The following is a 21,448-nucleotide window of genomic DNA, read 5'->3' as shown; positions in this document are numbered from 1 at the left end:
TTTTTGGAGCACAATGCTGTAACGATTCCATTTTTCATCATCCGAAAGACCTTTGAGATTCAAAATTACTTGCATATCCTGATCCAATTGCGATAAGGATGTAGATGGTGCAGACATAACAGGATGTCTCATGTTATCCATAAATTCTTGAGGTATTATAACCATTTTTTTGGCATGCTCCATGTTCAGATTTTTTTTTCACTTAAATAAACTTGATAACACACCTCCTATTAAAGGGGCTAATAACGCAGGTAGAAATCCTCCGTGTTGCACTAGTATCTGTTTCTTCTGCTTTGTAGAGTGTCCTTTGGCAGAGAGATTACGTATCACCTTCTTGTACCGGCTCAATCTTGTTTTCTGAGGTGTTGAAAGAGGAACATTCCCTTTTAGAACATTGTAACAACACTCACAGATTGAATTAACTAAGGAAGAATCAGCAGCTTGTAATATCGCTGTGCGAAGAGCTGGTTTAGCATCCGACAAAACTTGGAGCACTTTAGCGTGTTTCACTCTTGGAGCCATGATGACAGAATAAACGACTAGTGATTATGCTTGCTTTTTTTGTAGGAATATATACATAATTGATATCATCGTCGGGAAATATCCGCGACCGAAAACGTACTTCTTCCGGAGTGTTCTGCTTCAGATCAAACAGCAAATATCCATGGGGTTCAGCGGTGGCATTGTAATATGCATCTTTTATAAAATTTGGATTCTCCGGGTATACTTGTCTAGATAAATAATTAATTTGGGCTCTGTCTCTTGGATTTTTGAAGCATACAATATAATGACTATTTAAAGATATATCCCTATTCCCTTTTCCCTGATGGAATAGATTTTGAGTGATAAAGAAAAGACTAATATCACGATGATGACACCCTTTTGTGAATAAATCTGTGACTCTTTGATCGCATTCCCTCATCTGATCATCGATAATAATAAGATGAGGTCCAGAATTTGGCACAAATTGGTCAATATTAGTCATTCCTTCCCGAAATTGTACAAAACCAGGGAAATCATTGTATGCAGATTGCCATTCCCCGTAGCACACCAAAATATTGTTGAATTTTACATTTACCATTTGGGGTAAACACTGGAGAAAATGCTTCACAAAATATGTATTTCCGCATCCTGATGGACCAGCCAATATTGCAGAGAACGGGTGTTTCCACAAGCACTCCATTTCTCAAACTGTGAAGAATGTTTTAAATTACATATAATATAAAAGTCGAATGTTATGAATATTTTTCTAGTTGTTAGATTTTACTGATATGTTGTATCTTCAAATTACATATATATATATATATATATATATATATATATTATATTGTATTGTATTATATATATATTTTTTTACACTTCATCAATAAATAAATATGTGTGTGTGTCTGTGTATATATATATATATATATATATATATATACACACACACACACACACATACAGACAATTTTCTTATAGTACAAAATTCACTTTACAACAGCACAACAAATGCCAGGTAGCATTAACACTGTACGCATGCGCGTTTGTAAAACCCGCCTACATATTCCGAGCATAAGCGTTGTGTTAGATAGCTCTCCATTGTTTCAACAACGATAAACAGCTTGGTGGTCCAGATCAAATTGGTTCTGGAATCTACTGTGACGTGTACCGTCTACTTTGAAGTATAAAAAGGTGAGTTGCACAATATTACTATTTAGTGTCCAGCAATGCTGTCGACTTTAAATTTGCTTCACGGGTTAATATCAAATAGAGCCTTTGACAATCATCATGTTGGGGTTTTCGCAGCTAATGAATTACCTGTACATGTGGAACTACCAGCAGCGTTGATTGTAAATACAGATCCCAAAGATAGCCCCGGGAAGCACTGGGTAGCAATTTACATAGACAGTAACTCCCGGGGGGAATTTTTTGATAGTTACGGAAAACCTCCACATGTGCATAACCATTTGCGATTTTTGGAAAGTAACTCTAAATTCTATACGTACAACACTCATGAGATACAAAGTTACGGGTCTGTGTACTGTGGGCATTACTGTTTTCTGTATTTATTCCATAGAGCCTCTGGTAAACCCATGCATAAATTTCAAATTTTATTCCCAGTACCGATAAAAAACGACAATATTATAACAACTTATTTGCTGACTCGTAAATTAAATTTATAATACTCGGTACGTATACTAGAAAATATTGACAGTAAATACTGTTTGAAATTTTATACAAGTTACATATAGTCCTAATAGTATATTAAAAATTTTGTAGCGTTACAGTTTACAACAGCTTACTTATCATCTTTATCTTGTTTTGTGTCTTTACAGAACAATGACGCAATATCCAGAGATGGGATCTTTCAATGCTAGATTGTCCTCTTTCAGAAACTGGCAATCAAAAGAATTCCCGTTTGTAGAAGCTCTGTCCGAAGCAGGATTATTTTACATTCAAAAAGAGGATAAAACAGTATGCTTCAAATGTGGTGGAGGATTATACCGATGGAAATACAGAAACAATCCAATACTAGAACATCGTCGATATTTTCAATTTTGCCCCCTGTCTATAAACCTAATTGCAGATCGACAATGCGGTTGATGCTTTAATTAAATTAATTAATATTTGTTATCCAGTATTTCCTCAATATGACGTTTATGATATTCTGCTGATTTTTCTCTCACCATTGATCTTTGTAAAGCCCCGCCCCCCTCCACCTTTTTTGTCCAGCACATGCTTGGTTTGCTACGCGCGCATGCGTCTCAAAAACACACCCACGCATTTCTTCAAATGTATACCTGCACGCTGCGACATGCAGTATCTCGCAGTTCTTAGTCATGGAATCCTCTATTTCGATGCCGCTGAAAAAAAGATTTCAACCGTACACTAATTTCAATGGGGTTCTTCAGAAAGAGAGCGATCAGCATTTACCTGAAGAACAAAAACAAGTAACTAGTCTTATACGCCAGTCGATATTATTTGATCACGTCTACTATTTGAATGCTTCGAAAACAAAGGTTATTTCAATCGGACTTTCCTCTCATCTGGATTTCCAACCTGTGGTCAGGCTACACAGAAGCGGGGCGGCCGGTGTTGAACTACAGTTGCAGGAGTGGCACGCTCTTCAGGAATTGTTTCCAGTAATCGACAATTACATCGCTATTCCAGGTGAGCAGCCTCGTGTTTCCTACCCACTAAGTGAGCAACATGAATTGCTGATAACCACACTGTACAATCGCCGTCAGATCATTATAAGGAAGAAACCAGCTTACGGTTCCCTGGAGATAGTGTTCATCGCAGAAAGTTCGTGGCGGAACTTTATGAAGATATTTGTGTGCATCGAGCATGCGAAAGTTATGTGTGAAACAGTGTCGCCGTATCTAAAATCATATTTTGGAAACTGTGTGGAATCTTGCATTCTCGACCTTCGCGAACAATGTTTCGGTTGCACAGATATTTCCCCTGTCCATGCATGTAATAAGGAGAAGTTTGTGCTTTCCCATCTACATGGATGTACAAAACCTGAGCCTTTGTCTATACAAAACATCGACGGAAAAAGACTTTCCAAAGAAGTGTTTGTTTTTTGCGAGAACATGCTTGTGGAAAAAATAGTGAAACATTTTAATTCAGTGGTTGCAGCAGAAAATGGATATGATAGTGACACAATTCCTTATGTGGGTGAGTGAACAAACTTGAAGAATAAAAACTTGTTAAATAACATGCTGATAAACTGGTGACACAATATAAACATTTTACACATGTATGTGTGTGTGTGTGCGGCTCTTTTGAATTTTGTAAATATTGGTAATAAACAGGGATAAAATATATGTCTTGGTTTTTTTTTTCACTTATCACCCCTTTAAAAATCCTCATGGTTTATATTTTTACTGGTAACAATCGTTAATAACAACATTAATAATTAACTATATAATGAAAAAGTGTGTATTGTGGACTTGTCGAAGATAAAGCATGAGAGCTTTTCTTCACACTGGTAAAAATCGGTGTTAATAACAACATTAATAATTAACTATATAATGAAAAAGTGTGTATTGTGGACTTGTCGGAGATAAAGCATGAGAGCTTTTCTTCACACTGGTAAGAATCTGTGTTAATAACAACATTAATAATTAACTATACAATAAAAAAAATGTGTATTGTGGACTTGTCGGAGATAAAGCATGAGAGCTTTTCTGCACAGCGCTGGACACGCAAAGGCAAGTATCTTTATTTTTATTCTATTTCTAACAGTGATTCGCTATTTTTTCTTGTCACTATAAAAAAACTAATTCAATTTTTCTTTTATCACATCTGTCGCCATTTTGCTTGTTTTTTGTTTAATTCTTTTTTATGCATTGAGGTTAATCGAAACATAACTTTAGACTTTTACATGGAATTGAAACACAGAATGTTGCCTTCTTTGATTGAATCGAACCTGTGACTCCTCTTTGATCACAAAACAATAGTGACGGCCATCTTGCTTATTTGACCTACTCTTTATGCATTTAAGCTAATCGGTACTGGGGGCCCCACACGGCAAAACAACAGATTCTAATTTATGTTTATACATTAGCGGTAAAGTCTTTGCGTTGTAATCAAAATGCATTTTGTTTTGATTTTTAATATCTGTTCCTGCATAAATACTAATGGGGACTCAACACACTTCTTTTTTTTTATTTTAAAAACAACATCATTATCAGCCAATTTGACATTGTGAATCGAACCCGGGACCTTTTCATTGCAGCATAAACATCCTATTTCCAATTAGTTCATTTTCTCTTTGCGCACAAAAAGCTAATCGGAACTTTTAAACAAATACAATTGAATATTCAATTTTCACCAACATTGGGAATCGAACCCTCAACCACTTGGTTAAAACATCTCGCGGAATAAAAAACACCCCCCCCCCGCGCCGCGCCGCGCCGCCCCGCTCCATCGCCGCCGCCGCCGCCGCCGCTGAACACAAAACGCGGCCGCCATATTGATTTTATTCAAATACTATTTATGCACAGATGGACTAATCGGGACCTATAATGGCGGGACAAAACAATTGGCCTCATTTAACTACCTAGAAAATCGAACCCGCGACCTCTTCATTACCAGGCGACAACATTAACCACTAACCCAAGGCCGCCATATTGATTTTATTCAAACACTATTTATGCACAGATGGACTAATCGGGGACCTATAATGGCGGGACTAAACAATTGGCCTAATTTAACTACCTAGAGAATCGAACCCGCGACCTCTTCATTGCCATCTGACAACATTAACCACTAACCCAACTCGATTTGCGAACTCAATCATTTTGTTGGCTTTATGTACACACACGCTAATCGAGACCATTCAATATTGACATCGTCGCCTTGTAATCAAAGGGTCCCAGGTTCGATACTCGGTGGAGGCACATAGTGGTCCGAATCACCACTTTTCAACTGTAGGTCCAATCCTGTAAGTTTTACCGTGCATAAAATGGACTTTTAAAAAAAACTAACTCAATCTATCAATCAATCAATATTGACTCTACCAGGAATCGAACCCTCGACGCCTCTTGTTTTACAGAGCAATAACCTTAGCCGCTAAGCTTTCGGGGTACAGCAAAATTCGGCGCCATCTTTAAATCATTTCTTCATGTGTTTGCATCATACGCAATGGTTGCGCGCGCATTTCCTCCACAGACACACACACACACACACACACACACACAAACAAACATACGCACGTGTTAGGTTAGCATACATCAAGAAACAACGTGACAAATCCATTGACCCCCCTCCCCCACCGCTTCCGATGCCTTCAACGTGATCAGACACGTTCTGCTGACTCAACAATAAAATCGCTCGTACCCCGCTACACCGGGTGTAACATAACACCAGTCGCATCGAATTTTTGCTGACGCGTAGGAACGAAGTGCTGCCTCTCTACTATACTAATAATAATAATTTGAATTATTATTCCAATGCAGCATGGAGAGAAACAACATTCCAAACACAATCTAAGCGGCCACAAAGTTCAATTTTGCAATTCTTTTGCAAAAAGTCGCGCAGTCTCTCGCGAGAATTGTGAAAATTCCTTGCTTCGTCGCAGTGTGCCGACGTTATTGCAAACGTTCTTCCCGGTACTGATTTTGCATCCCTTTGTGAACTCCCAAGTGATGCTGAGTCTACATCCACATCATTAAATAATGTTGAAGAAGTGCATTGTGAAACACCTAGAAGTGATAAATGTGTTGGAATGTCTATAAACTTACTTTTGACCGAAACCATAGACTCAGTGGAATTTGGCAACATGTATTCTCGCGCCTCATCATCATCCTGGGTGAGTTCCATAGGTAAAGGTATTGTAAATTTCCCCCTGCATATAACACCGTGCTATGAAGGCACATGTAGTGGTGTGCTGGGGCCCTCACATTCTCGATCTCGGCCATTTTGCAGGGGATGTGATCAGCACCATGCTCCGGCAGCCTTTATTCCCCAGGGTTGCTCTCGGGTACCCATTGATATGAGGCTGGGTCCGGAGACAAGGCTGGATAAATTCCAACCAATTCCTGGAATCGAACCCGGATCTCCCACGAGGTTGTCAGACTAGACCACCGCGGACCCTTGAATGAGTTTCATATTTTGATTATTTCAATAAATTTCATATATTTGCTTGTTTTTATGGATTTTCTTCACACTTAGAATGTCTCACCTATCATATTCAAATAACAGTTGACTAGAGAATTATTTCGTAACAAAGAAACAAAAAATGTAATTTTGTCATAAATATATTTATATAGATCTCTACTACTTAATAATAGTAGTGATATAAGTAGTAATAGTAGTGATATAAGTAGTAACAGCAGCTGCATTAGTAGTATTATTAGTAGTAATTAAACTAATTAATTAATTGTAAGTATCATTAATTAATTATTATTAATTAATTAATTAATTAAAGTATAATAAAACAATGGTAATGTGAATTTGTAGAAAGTTTTCGAAATAACCCCCCCGCCATTGATGAAATCCTGCGTACGCTACTGGCAGAGGCAGGCAGGAATCTTGGATGTATGATGTCATACAGGCAATAGGCCACAATAGTAGGCATCAACAAGATATCACAGGCAGTAATTTTCCCCCTTTATATGCCAGAATGTCAAGTAAAGTGTAAAATATGCATAGAATCCTTGCAGAAAAGGGCACGAAATAGTTTCACTAGATGTATCTTCATAACAGTGCGAGATAGGAAAAAACCTATACGAATCAATTGTGTTTCTTTTTCATTTCTGAACAAAACGTGTATCTATAATTGTTTGTTTTTTAAAACAACTATTAGATGAGTTATGATGGATTTTCTTAGTTAGTGCATGAAGCGGTAGCCATCTTGGATTTATGACGTCACACAGGCCTTCTGCCACAATTGCGGGCAAAACACCTGGTAGTACGTTATTGTGTACCACACAAGCAACGTATTACCGGTAGTCATATATTCCCTTCATTCAAAAACCCACGGACTATAGAAATATTGACATATGCTCCTGGACTAAAACGGAAACCTGGCTTTAGTCGGGAAAATGTTCTGTTCCCTTCCAATTCCGTTTAAGGCGGGTTCACTGTATTATATGAATACGCTCACCAGGCGATGCATGTTTCCGGCGTGGGGCTGGATCCTCACTTTCCCGGTGGCCACGTAGCTCCTGATGTAGTTTTGCAACTTAAGGATCTCCCTGTTCATGTTGGCAGGAACCTTTGTGTCCAAAGCATCGTTACAGTGTTTCCCGGGATCGGTCGTCTGTGGAATAGAAAGCAAGGCTTCACGATCAAGGAAACCAAGTTCACTGAGTCAGAACAACTTCAAGTTATGTCTTAGACTTACAGGAAATATAATATTACTTACTTCCGGTTTGAGACAAACTTTAAGCCTGATCCACACGTAATGTTTTATCGTTAGTTTTGCATGACCATGCCAGACGGATCAAACAAGATATTTCGTGTGAACGGCAAGTTTCACATCTTGCATGAACTGAATGAAGTTTGACGACCGCTGGAAAGACGGATGAGGTGGAGCATTGCTTTCGAGCAAAGTGGAAGACAAGTCGTTGCATGTACAAGGGTCGTTTAAGGTTGATCGGGATTTTCGTACGTAAAAAATCGATGAATAGCCGGATCATGATGAAACGTGCGGGTGACGTAATGTATTCCTTCGCGAGTAACTAGCGCCCGGCATGACGTATTTCGCTTATGCGCAGCAGTTGCGGCGAACATGGCGGCAAGCAGTGTGTCTGTGGCTGTGGAGCAGCGGTGTGTAATCAAATTTCTCGTGAAGGAGAAAGTGAAACCAGCTGAGATTTTCAAACGATTGCAAGTACAGTATGGTGAACAAACGATGTCGCGGACAAGAGTGTACGAATGGTGTGAGCAGTTTCGCGAAGGACGGGACCTGGTGACAAATGAAGCGCATGGACACATTCGCCCGACTGCAGTCACACCAGTGAATATCGCACGTGTTGAGCAAATGATTCTTGAGAACCGGCGAGTAACAGTGCGGGATATTGCTGCCGAGGTGAATATCAATGTCGGGAGTGTTGAGACAATCATTCACGACCACTTACGCTTCCGCAAAATCTGTGCAAGGTGGGTTCCCCGCCAGCTGACATTCGATCAGAAGTGGACACGCAGGACGGTCTGTGAACAGCTTCTGAATCGGTTTCGAGCAGAAGGTGATGAATTGTTGCAATCCATCATCACCTCCCCGATGGCGCAGTGGTAGCGTTGTCGCCTTGTAATCAAGGGGTCCCGGGTTCGATACCCGGTGGAGGCACAAGTGGTTCGGATCCCACTTTAAACTGTAGGTCCAGTCCCGATTAGCCTAACTGTGCATAAAATGGACTTAAAACAACATATCAATCAATCCATCATCACGTGTGATGAAACATGATTGCACAATTCAACCCCAGAGACCAAAAGACGCAGCATGGAGTGGCGGCATAAAGGTTCCCCGCCCCCAAGAAAAGCAAAACGCAGCCGTCCGCTGGAAAGATCATGGCAAGTGTCTTCTGGGACATGAAGGGCGTTATCCATGTGGATTTTCTGGACAAAGGGAGCACGATTAATGCCCAGTATTACTCCACATTGTTGAGTGGTGCTGTACGAAAGTCCACTCGCAAGAAAAGACCTGGGATGTTGTCTGGAAATGTCATTCTTCTCCATGACAATGCCCGCCCTCACACGGCCAATGTGACAACAACAACTCTGGCCGACATGCGCTGGGAAGTTCTGCCCCATCCCCCCTACAGTCCGGATTTAGCCCCCAGTGATTATCATTTGTTTGCACCCCTTAAAGACCATCTGGGAGGGAAGAAATTCACGACAGACGAAGCACTGCGGAGCGATGTCCTCCAGTGGCTACGACAACAACCAAGTTCTTTCTACGCCAAAGGAATTCGGGAGCTGCCAGAACGATGGCAACGGTGCCTCGGCGCGCACGGAGAATACTTTGAAAAACTGACATAGTTTGGTGTTTCTTCTGCTACCCATTTCCTCTGCAGAAATAAAAGTCCCGGTCAACCTTGAACGACCCTCGTAGACGCACATCCTTCTAATCGGTCAAACTTTCCTTAATTTTGCGCCGTCTCTCGTTGATATTGAACGAGTATTCCAATTCATGGGGTTACTAGCGTTAATAATTTGCAGTAGGTGTCCATATCCATTGGTAAACAATTCGCCAATTCTCATGTTCCTGCCATAATTCACGGATCAAATTGAAATGTCAGAATTTACTGTCACGGGTAAGACACGCGTACTACAGTTTTTATATTAAAGTTACTATTCTACTGGTAGTTAAGCAACATTATTCTTAGTTTCTGTGCAGTGAAATATGAAAATTAACACTGTTGATTAAACATGACTACCCTAAAATAGTTTCCCAGATTTGTAGATATAAGTGAACAATTTTGTGTCACGGGTGGGACAGACGAAACACTGCCTCTTCACCCAACAAACATTTTTTTAAAAATATCTTGTGAATTGTCAAATAATAAAAAATATTATTTTTATGAGAAAGAGAGAAGGCAATTGGCCTTTGAATATTCTAGTGGAGTTTAGGGGGAAATGTAAGACTTAAAAGAGCAATTAATTGGTTTCTGGTGTCTCGGGTGGGACACAAAACAAAACCAAATTAAATCAAAAAGTTTAAATAAACTAACAATACGTAAAATACATTCTACCTTCTAACTTAATTATGTGTGAATTGAATTTTTATCCAAATGACAAGTCTAGATTGTTGACTTACAAGATAGAGTAAAGTTTCAGCATTTTCATGCCATAGCATATTCCATGGCATATTTGAGAGATAGAATTGGCATTTCCTTAGCATCTCGCATACCATAATCTTTCAGAAGCGAGCTGACGTCACAAGAATAGATGTAATGCAATATGCGATTTAAACAATGCATCACTTCACACATTTAAAAGCAACAACTATTCAAATGAGAGGAAAACTATTTTTACGAAAACTGTTTCAGGTACAAATTAATTGCTCTACTCAAATACATCCTTTATAGCATGTATGGAAGAATACATTAGTTGTTTCAATTGTAAACAGCGGCACAAGGACTGAAATATCTCATATCACCACCGAGAAATATCAATATGTAAGTGAGGTTGATGGTTACTTAATGTATCAAAGCAAACAAGAGCCTTTCCTCCAAACGTCAGACACTGCTGTCAATCAATCCGTTCAATGTTTTATCTGAATTGTAATTTTGATTTGTCCGTCATTTAAGCCTATGAACTAAAACCAAGGCATTGTTGTTCTTTTAAAGATACTGCTTTTCACTCGTGTGTGTGTGTGTGTGTGTGTGTGTGTGTGTGTGTGACGCGTATTCTTTATTAAAGTTGTGGCATACAAATGCAGTTTTACAACAATGACTCGTGCTTGCCGATGGATTCTGTAAATAAATTGGAGAGGCTTTGTAAACGTGAATATGATTGTTGCGCAGAGAAAGAAAAAGGAATTTGGTTTGGGGAAATACTTTTTATTGACAATTTAGTACTAAAGATTTGGAGATAAGTTTACGCTCATGGAGCTAAAAAGCTTTATTGAGTATTTCGAAATTTCAGGAGTCAAACAAGTGCGCAAAAAGAACCAGATCTGGCTCCAAAAGAGCTAAATTGGCAAGAAAGCTAATTCTAGATGAAAATTTTGGAACCAGAGCGGGTGTCACCATGCAAGGACAGGCCTTCAGCTAGCGTCTCTTGCAAACATCTGCACCCATAGAAATTTTGCTGGGTGCGGCTTCTTACATTAGTGGTGTCACAACCTGAACGTACAATAGCATTGAAATAGAAAGCCTTTATACATGCCCATTTCATAATCGGTCAGCTTCTTTAACCGGCGCTACTCGCGGTCGGATCTGTCCAAGACCATCTTAGAGAGGCTCAGGCCGCAGCGCTCAGTCCTGACGTCATCATCTGGAGGCGATCATCTTAACATGTACTAGGAAGACAATATTTTATCGTAGAAATTTTAAGTTCATTTGTTTCTCTTTTGGAAGGACTGGAAGCTCAGAGGAAGTTACATTTGAACATTTATCCTCACCGTAAATATAGTTAGAAGAGATAGAAGAAATATTAAATATTTACACCAACATTCTTCGTTCAAGAAGCAACTTTGGCCACCACAAAAAAATCCCTAATGTCACACAAATTCATGTTCAAAATCGTTCAAACTTCCTGGTGGAAATTTTTCAAAAAATGCGGCGTGTATTTGTGATATATTACGGTAATATTTTTACGTTTTACATAAAACTCGTTACAGTTTTTATATATATATAAAAAAAAAGTAAAAACAAATAGAATAAGTTAAACCCCGCATGTTACGTTCAGAGAAAATTCGCCGAGTTGCCTAATCAATTAATAAACTCACAGAAGCATCGCTTTCATTATTATTATTATTATTTCATTGTCTTTCCGTTCATGAAAAGACGACGACACATAGCACTTTATTACAAACATCAATTATTTTTTCAACAATTAATAAGGCAAACAGCAAAGAAGTTTAGAGTGTGGAGAGTTTCCTTCTTTTGTGTCGGCCTTCAACAAAGTTATTTACTTTTTTACAATAATTATTTAACAAAGCATTTGTTGAGGACCACAAAATTATTCTCAAAACCTTTTCGCATTCGTGTCCATTATTGCAGCTCACCCACCACTTATCTTCATCTTCTCTCAACTTCACAAGACTGAGACTGAATGCCACTTCCCGCTGGTTTACTGCTTTCAAGAATTCCACTTCATATTCACGGCTTATCAGTTTTTTGACAACAACATAATTGATCAGCACAATATCAACAACCACCTCTGAAGGACACAACAATCCACCTCTATCCAAACTTTTTATAAAATCCAATGAATCGTTTGGAAGATATTGCATAGTCTTGTCCAAAACTAGAATTTTGCTGCAGTCATCACACGTCAATTTTTTTCTTGCAATGTAAGAGCAATAGCCTGCTAGGTACATCAAAATAGGAAGATCTCTCTTCGCTTCCATAATATCCGCATAATTTTCAAACTCTGAAACATAGCCAAGTCTGTAACTGCCAGGGTCAATTCAGATGTACCATGCTCGTCAATTTGATTTACAATTGTACCTCCCTTATAATCGATGTAGGATTTGATATGAATTTCATCCAATATCAACGAGCTGTACAACTCATGGTTTTTAAGGTGAGCCACTTTCTCTTGCATATGCATTAAAAAATTGCCTTCACTTTGCTCTGCGATTGGACTTGCGTGGATATCTGAACATAATTTCTTCAAAGTATTTGGATGGGGTAAAATAAAATATCCTGAATCACGGATGAACCTATATGCACATGGAGACATAAAATTCAACAACGATGAGAAAACAATAATCTCAGAATCATGTCTCAGCCGTTCTTTACGAACATTTAACAGCCGTATCTGTGATTTTATAAAATGAAGCACTGACACTCTACTATCATGTACAGTCTCTTTTACATTGTCCAGAAGGATTTCAATGGCTTCCGAAACATCACTAATATTACATGCTGATTCTACACTGTCGAACATTTCCACAAAATGTATTGCATCTTCAATAGCATGTGTAGTTGATACCTTACGTGAAAATCTCTTCTCATTAATTTCAACTCCACGATAAAACATTGACAAAGAAAGTGAGTCATTTACAACAACATACTTAACTTCATGGGGCTTTTCAGAGAGTTTGAGGGATAAGAAATACAGCTTTCCTTTTGCAAAATATCCCACTGCAAAGAACGATGGATTTTGTTAATCTGATGCTTCAGTTCATTTAAAGTCGAAAATGTGTGAGTTGCGTCATACTCTTTTTTTGTCCCTATACTGTCTGCAATTGCTCTTCTTAAAGCTTCTGCCTCCCTCTTTTCTTTCTTCTTTTCTGGACATTCTCGTGCCTCTTCATAGTGCGTTCCAGAAGACAGGTACGATGGACATCCAGGGAAAATTGATGGGATTGCACCTGGACGGATCCGAGGTCTTGCCAAAGCAACCTTGAAGATTTTTCCTGTACGGTTATCCCCATGCACAGTTTCCCATTCAATGTCCCCAGTCTTGAAATGTGCCTGGCACACCTAGAAATAGCATAATGAAAAATGGCATTATAACTGGGAACATAAAGGTAAAGTGGGAGCTTTAGAATGAAGTGAACTATAAGGTACTTGCTTTATACAAGCAGAACTTAAGATATAAGGGAATGCAAATCTTGCAGAAATTGTGACCGTTTTTGAAATATAGAAATACAAGTGTGTGGTTACCATGAAAATTTTCAGCAAATCATGACGTGAGGTTAAGAATGCCAGGAATTGGCAGTAAAAAGACCATAGGCGGGTATGACATTCATTTTCACCAGCATAGAATGAACAAACTGGTAAAGCTCTTACAATTTATTAACAATACACATGTACAGTATTTAGTTACTTAATCTGTCCTCAAGTAGACATGTAATACTTTTGTTGAAAGGGAAATAATATTCTCTCATTGAGGTCACCTGACATCAGAATCGACTCGGTGGCTGAGAGGTTAGCACAACTCGCTACAACGCCAGGGGATCCAGGGTTCGAATCCGACCGGGGCACGGATGTTCTTTGTGAGTGCTACATCAATTTCATCATATCGTCATTCGTTATCATCGTCGCAATTAACCAAAAATTGTAGAAAAGCGACGCTAAATAACAACAATGAAACATGACATCAGCAAGTCTCAGTACTAGTAGTTATACAATTTTTTTAAAATTTGAACCAATACTTTTTACAAGACTGTTCAAGGATTCAGGTTACCGTTGGTACAGAGAAAAAAAGATTTGCTTAGACTAACGAAAAAGGTTAGGTTGACAGTTTGGCGATTTATTTGTTTGCAATAACCAAACATCAGTAAAAATTTCTAAATTATTTTGTTTAGGAATACCAACAATAACTGTCACATAAAAGTTTGTAGAGCCAAAATGATTTATACACATGCAAGTAAAGATTATGATTAAATATATTCAAGAAAAAGAAAGTTAAACGAAATGACTATGTTTGCTTATTCACATAGCTCGGTAAAAAGTATGTTTTTTTGTGTGAGAACGTTTATTTGAAACATAAACAATATATTTTTGTATAATTATACAAGAAAATATTCCAACAAATTGCTTGTTGTTACAAATGTACTTTGTATTTCAATGCATAACCTAAATATCAACTTGACTTCTATTATCTCCGATTAACCTAAAGAGGCAGATCAACGGGCTAAAAATAAGATTATAAATGTGCATATATTTCAATTTTGCTCAGTTCTATAGTTTTCTTTCCTTAAGCATACTTTGAAATTAAAAATTTGTATAGAATTCTCGATGACGAACATGTTATCGAAAAAGACTGCTTTGTAGATGTAACAATATTTTATAACGTTGAACATTTCATTTTGCATCGATAAACAACTATGTAACGTTAACCAAATTTAGTAATTGGAAGTTAAATTTGGCATTTCTAAAGAAATTAGTTTGGTTAGATTTACCAATTCGATGCTGGTAATCAAGAATGATTTGCAAGAAACAAGTAAAACTTGACCAAATCTGAAATTATGTTAGATGCCTATTTCGTGCACATTAAATCTTTACATTATGAACTAAACTATCTCTCGTTTATTTATAAGTATAAAGTCTGTGTTACTTACCCTGGAGTTCATCGTAGGGTCAAAATTACGTGTAATTGCCCTAATCCATTTCTGTCTTTCAGTAACATCTTGAGGAAAGCTAAATACATTAGTCTTACTGTTCTCATCATAATTTCCTCTACAATTGAGAACACAACACTTATAGACCATCTTCCTTGTACGCTCCCACTTCACTTATACTTCGTTGCAGTTCTTAAAATTGCATTGCAATTCCACATACGCTTAAAACGATCCAACATTGCTTCCAACAAATAAATCAAACATGGCGGCTGTCTCGCCTACAGATGATGACGTCGCTCACGTGACTAGAACAAGCCATTCGGCTTTCTCCAGTTTGAGAAGGTGATGATCTGTCACACCGTTACCCATGTATTTTAGTATACGTAAGATTATCTTTGCTAAATTTGACTCAGATCAGGAATTTTATGTAATACAGTATATGTATATTTGTTTGTGAATAATACAGATTTTAATGCTTCACTTACCTTATGTAACAAAGGAAATAAAATGTATTGTAACTAATTACCACGCGAAAATATAGTTGCTCGCGGGTAAGCACTGTACTCCCTTCTTCTATCACCCTCGGACACATCTGGGGGGAAAAAAACGATGGCTCAGAGAACGTTAGCAATGACTCACATTTCGGATTGTGGTGTTTTATCGAAGAGGATACTCGGAAAGAGATGTAGACGAGAGCTTGCTTGGCTTTCACGCTTCCATGAAACTCGAATTCCGAGCATTTGAAAACCAAAGTGAGTGCAGCGCTCACCCGCGAGTAACGGCGGTTAAAGTCCCCAAATCTTTCCTCTTCTGGCAGAAGCAGACCCGTAGCGAGGATTTTATTTCAGGAGGGGAGGAGGGGCCTCATCCCATATCAGCAGAGCCGTCGTCAAATATTTGTAGAGGAGGCAGGCCATTGATAAAACTTGATTAGTAGAAATAATAATGACAATAACTATTATTACCACGGTTATAATTGTCATTTTACAATAACAATTGTAAGTTATTAAACGTAAAGCAATTTTAATCCAAAATTATTATTATTATTATAAATTGAGAGACTTTTCTACTCGATTCACCGTATGAGGGAATATCCAACACAGCTGTTCTCCATTATTTTCTTGCATTTCATAAAGTTAGTGTACTGAAATTCATAGTTATTGTATTTTGTTATTAACTTTTATACTTTCAGTTCAAAAAAGTTCACAAGTTAGGGGACAAATTTTACTTATAAAGTTTATATTGTGTGACCTCTCACAAGAAAACTATAAATTTTTGGAGCTGAGGGTCCATTTATTTGGAGTAAATGGTAGAATATAAAAATATAACATGGTTCGTCTATTATACATTAAACGTTTTTCGATGTAATGTTTTATCCTGCTATGGAAGTAAAATTAATTACCACTATACACTATTTAAATTGGATATTTGTAGGATTTGGGTAGGACTTCAGCCCTCTTAGCCCTTCCCCTGGCTACATTCCTGGGCAGAAGAAACAAACCAAATTTGTTAGCTATTGATGACAACGGCAAATACTTACTTTGTGATTGCACATTACATGTCTTAATTGGTTCTCGCACTTCACCAGGCAGTAGTCAGGAAAGTCGTCAGCTTTCACAGATAGAAAGATCAGGAATAGTGACAGGTAATCCATGTCTGAAAGACAGTTGCAGTAAAGTTTCAGGAACGAGGAACCAACGTATTCACAATGTTTCAGTCTTTTGTTAAGAAAATAATTATATATAAACACAAGGACATAAATATTCATTGCAGTTGTCTTCACTTAATAACATTTTCCATTTTTTGAAAATATAGCCTATAATAAATACTTAACATGGTTCTTCATATCTAGTTATAATATAATAATGCACTTTTTAAAATAAAGAAATCCAGATACAACTATGCTCATTTGTAATTTTGTTCGCCATCAGATTTACTTTTGTATGTGACGATTGCCATTCAGTGGTGGATTAACACTTTTCTGTACGGAATTTGTGATTATTGTCATCAATAACGGTTATGAAAATAGCAAATATACAGAACAGTACAGATTACAATTTTTAGCTCATTAACTCATTAGTCAGTCCTTTCTAAGCCTGGCATCTATATATAGCAGTCCAGGCCAAGTATTCTCAAATCCTGAGTATTATTCCAAGGCTGATGTCCTTTTAAATTTTTTACTTGATTAATATTTGTGGGTGAGTATTTCACTTCAATTATAATAATCATTTTACCAGAGTTTTTGTTTAATTAAAGTATTCAAGAAATTACATCATAATATAATAATACGTGCTATGTAATTATAAAATACAGTTTTTCCACATCATATTGGTACGAAATCAATGGAAAAGAATTTTCCATAGGCTCCAGGATAATTAGACACCACGAAAGTGTTGCGTGGCATTTTTTCCGACCCGCGAACGATCAAAACGCCGGAAAAGTATAGGCCGGTATCGGTAAATAATATCCAACCGATATTTTCCGATATCGATTCATTAGTTCAGCCATAGTAGTCGCAGGGATATATTAAGTTCATGATTATAAACATAATATGTAGCGGTGATTGGGTGCCAAGCGGGGTGGGGGCACAAGGACAGTTTGCTTTTTCGGTAAAAGTTCGGTATATCGGAGACACATTAAAATCGGATATTTTGTGTTTCGCATGGTTCCTACTACAGCGCCTTGAAAAACGTAGTGTGGAAAACGACCCAAGAAATGGTTCCCCGAGACGATGACAAGTAGATGCCAGTGCGATCGACCCAGGTGCTAATTTTGTTATGAAAGTAATGCGGCTTAATTAGTTTTTGGAATATATTGTGTAGATTTGTTTCTCTAGAAAGGCGGTAAGTGAATTGATGGAAACAGTTATATTTGTGGAGTGATTTGCAGTCACGAAATAGCATTAATTTGGAAAGAAAAGTAAAATAAAATTAATTAATAAATAGCATGCGTAACACAAGAAGAAACATCGTAATGTGTTTCCGGACGTCAGGTCTTGGACTGTGTATTAGAGTTTATTTTTCTATGTTATTAGAATATAAATAGTATCCTGAGAGATATTTCATACCGAGGCGACAAACCACAAATGTCGCTTGAAAGCGAGCAGTCGGAAATCAATGCAGCCTTTCGAACCGTAGTGACAAAAGCTCTGACTGCACCGTTTCCTCAAGGAGATTTTACACCAAAGCGATACGCGACAAACGATACGAGGATTTCACACCAAAGCGACAAGGGGCCTTCGGTCCAAGGCAACTTTCATACCGAAGTGACACATGTTACTTGGAAAGGAGCCAATCAAGAGCAACATTTCACATCGTAGCGGCATGACGGGAAGCACAGGCCAGCGTTCGGTTGGTGAAATCCTCAAGCGATAAGTGTCGCGTGCCGTTTGTCGCTTTGGTGCGCAATCTCACTAAAGCAAGACACTCATTGCATCGCGTATGCGCGAACAACAAACCACGGCAACATGTCGCAAGCTATTGAGGAAATGGCCCAGTTTGAGCGACGCACAAGCGACAAAGCGACACGTGTGGCTTATCATGTCGCCTAGATCTGTTGTTGTAATGTGCGGTTTATCGTGTCGCCTGTCTGTTCTTCGCAAGCAACGCTTGCTAATAGTCTGAAGGCACCATGTCGCTTGTCAATTAGTTGGGAACTCCCCCTGTAGCGCGTCGCTTCGGTTTCAGCACCCTTCCTTTAAGGAGCTTTCCGACCGAAGTAACAAGTAGCACGCGAATACGCCATATGAACGTGTCGTTTGCTGTTTGGACCCTCATGTGCAATGAATGCTATTTTACAGTCTGGAAGTGTGTGTCACTAGTGTGACAGTGTGAACATCCCGTGTCGCTTGTCCCATTGGTTTGAAAGTTGCCTTACACTCATGTCGATGACACTAAGAAAGTTTTGTGGGATTTCCCTTGTCGTTTCATGCAATCATCATTATCATCATCGCCGCGATTAGTTTAAAGCGGAAGAAAAGAGACAGTAAATATCAAAGATACAAATGCTTCAGTCTGTATATCTTCAAAAGAAATGATGATGATGATGATGATAATAATAATGAACCTAATTCATACACAAAAATTTAGTTGCCAAGAGCATTCCACGCGTATTTTTTCTCCCGTATTATTAACGAAAGTATGACGATAACAGGACGTGGTCGACTGTCTAGAATGTTCGTTAATATCTTCGCGACCACTGTACCAAATATCATAGCAATTATCACATTCATAGAAATGCTTCATGTAAAAGAATCAGACGTTGCAGCGAAAACTCCATTTACTTCCATTATAAGCAGTCGAACACCAAGCACCGGGGTCAACACCAGCGCCTCTAGCGGATCTTTTTCGAGTGGAACCAGCCCACGAACCATTCACGGATAGCCCCACGAACCATTATGCACGGTAGCTGACGGATAGCCCCACGAAACATTCACGGATAGCCCCACGAACCATTTCCGATAAGGTTAGGTTAGGTTTGGTTAGGCAAGCATAGTGAAAAGAAAGGGGTTAGAAACACTGACAGGGGCTTACGTCATCAAAAGTACGCAGCATGCAGTTCACGTAGCGAAAGCAATGGCAATTGTGCGTCGGTGAGTTATTTCTCTTGAAAAATACATGATTTTCCGGTCAAATAGATTCCACGATGAAAGAAAATACCTCGACGAATGATGGAAAGCTTGCAGAAACTCATTTCCATAAGTAGTTTCTTGTGTAAAAATGAAGAAATGTGTCTCCGATATACCGAACTTTTACCACTTTTCCTTCGCAGGCAAGGCCTTAGTGTGAGGGCAAGAAGTGGCAAGAAGCCCCTACACATAATGGTTTTGATTTAAGCACAGACTTTTACTAAATGACATTCATGAAAGAATATTCAAAACAGTGACAAAACAGTAACAATACCAAATATGTGGTATGTACAAAATATGTAGAAACACACTTCGATTCCACTACGGAACTATAAAGAATGGTATAAGAACATAATTTGTGAATGTTTGACAATTCTTATTACATCTTAAAATCACAACAGAAGGCAACAATATAATATGTTGGACGAGGAAAGATCTTCCAAATGATCATTTAAAATTAAGGAAGATATCCATTGGGAAGAACATAAAGATTTTAATTTATTATCGTACCTGTTTCTGCACTGCATGACATGATATCTAACAAATTATTATTATAATTATTTACTGCAAACCATTGGCAACATGTTGCTCATAAAACTTAATTTCCTTGGAATTTGACGTGCCCCATAGAGAAGTACAACACTTTTCTACGGTTTCTCGTACTTAATCTCAATTTCATTGCTAATGAGTTATATCCTAAATGTTACAATATGTAGTTAATAACAACTTAAATGTATTTTCTATTATTCACAAGAAGATTTTGATACATGTAACTAATATTTACCTCTCGCATTCCACGTGAGCATACAAAGTAGACTTTTAAGTTGGAATAGCTACATGATCTCAAAAGCGTAGGCTGAAATAACTAGCGCCGTCATGTGGCTGGAATTATTAACTCTATATGGCAGATATGGTATAAACCACAGATTGCAGACTCCTGTGATCACACCGAATTGTCTTTGGATTTGAAATTAATAAGTTTATCAGTATTTTTTGTCTCTTTGGTGCACATTAAAGAGAATTATTAAAAAAAATGTTATTTTTTTATTTTCTCTACATGTAAACTGGAGTGTTCCCAATTGGGAACATTGGCGTTTCATGTGAAGTATTATTACAGAGTTTTCTAATTATAATTCAACTGGACCAGCATCTTTTCCGTTTATATATTAGCATAGTAAATGTACAGAAATATTACATATAAGCTTACAGAGTGAGACAACATTACAACCTTCAAAATACAAAATCCTAATACAAATAATAATAGGATAACATAATTGTATAAAAATGAGAAAACATGATTGTGCAATTTTACTCAAGGAGAAAAGGATTTGTTTTATTGAAAATGTAGCAATACCAAATTTTAAATATATTTAGTTTACACATTTGAAAAAGAAAAAAATACAGACACACACAGAATGTCCTAAACTAGTGATAAGCCATGGAAAGCTGGGAAGCAGTGTAAATGCATATTTCTTGCACACTCGCGACATTGTAGGCGAGCATTTTCTTTTTTGGCAAAATGCAAACCTTCCTTCTCCTGCTTCAATCAGAAAATGACCATCTGTTTTCCTCATAGACCCTGGGATTTCAAATCGTGGTCCTGGCCTCGAAGATGTTCGTGGATTTTTGCGAATGAGGATGGTAGC

General features: G+C 37.9%; 1 protein-coding gene across 2 annotated transcripts in view; it reads right to left on the bottom strand.

The window, feature by feature from the left end:
* Positions 1 to 20,449, bottom strand: part of LOC145996987 (venom allergen 3-like) — a 45,868-nt gene extending 25,419 nt beyond the window's left edge. Inside the window, exons 1-3 of one of the 2 annotated variants that reach the window (XM_083133586.1) lie at positions 20,313 to 20,449; positions 16,716 to 16,831; positions 7,598 to 7,753 (exon numbers count right to left, since the gene is read on the bottom strand). In XM_083133586.1, coding sequence (XP_082989712.1) covers positions 7,598 to 7,753; positions 16,716 to 16,831; positions 20,313 to 20,334 — 294 coding nt within the window. In that variant the 5' untranslated portion in view covers positions 20,335 to 20,449. The remainder of the gene's footprint in view (positions 1 to 7,597; positions 7,754 to 16,715; positions 16,832 to 20,312) is intronic. The other variant, XM_083133587.1, reaches the window with a different exon arrangement.
* Between the last annotated feature and the right edge of the window lie 999 nt (positions 20,450 to 21,448).

Source organism: Lepisma saccharinum, chromosome 13 (genome assembly GCF_977018435.1).
Source record: "Lepisma saccharinum chromosome 13, izLepSacc3.1, whole genome shotgun sequence".
In the NCBI taxonomy this organism is placed as follows: Eukaryota; Metazoa; Arthropoda; class Insecta; order Zygentoma; family Lepismatidae; genus Lepisma; species Lepisma saccharinum.
The sequence above is the reverse complement of the archived record's forward strand: the minus strand, read 5'-3'. Positions and strand labels throughout refer to the sequence as shown.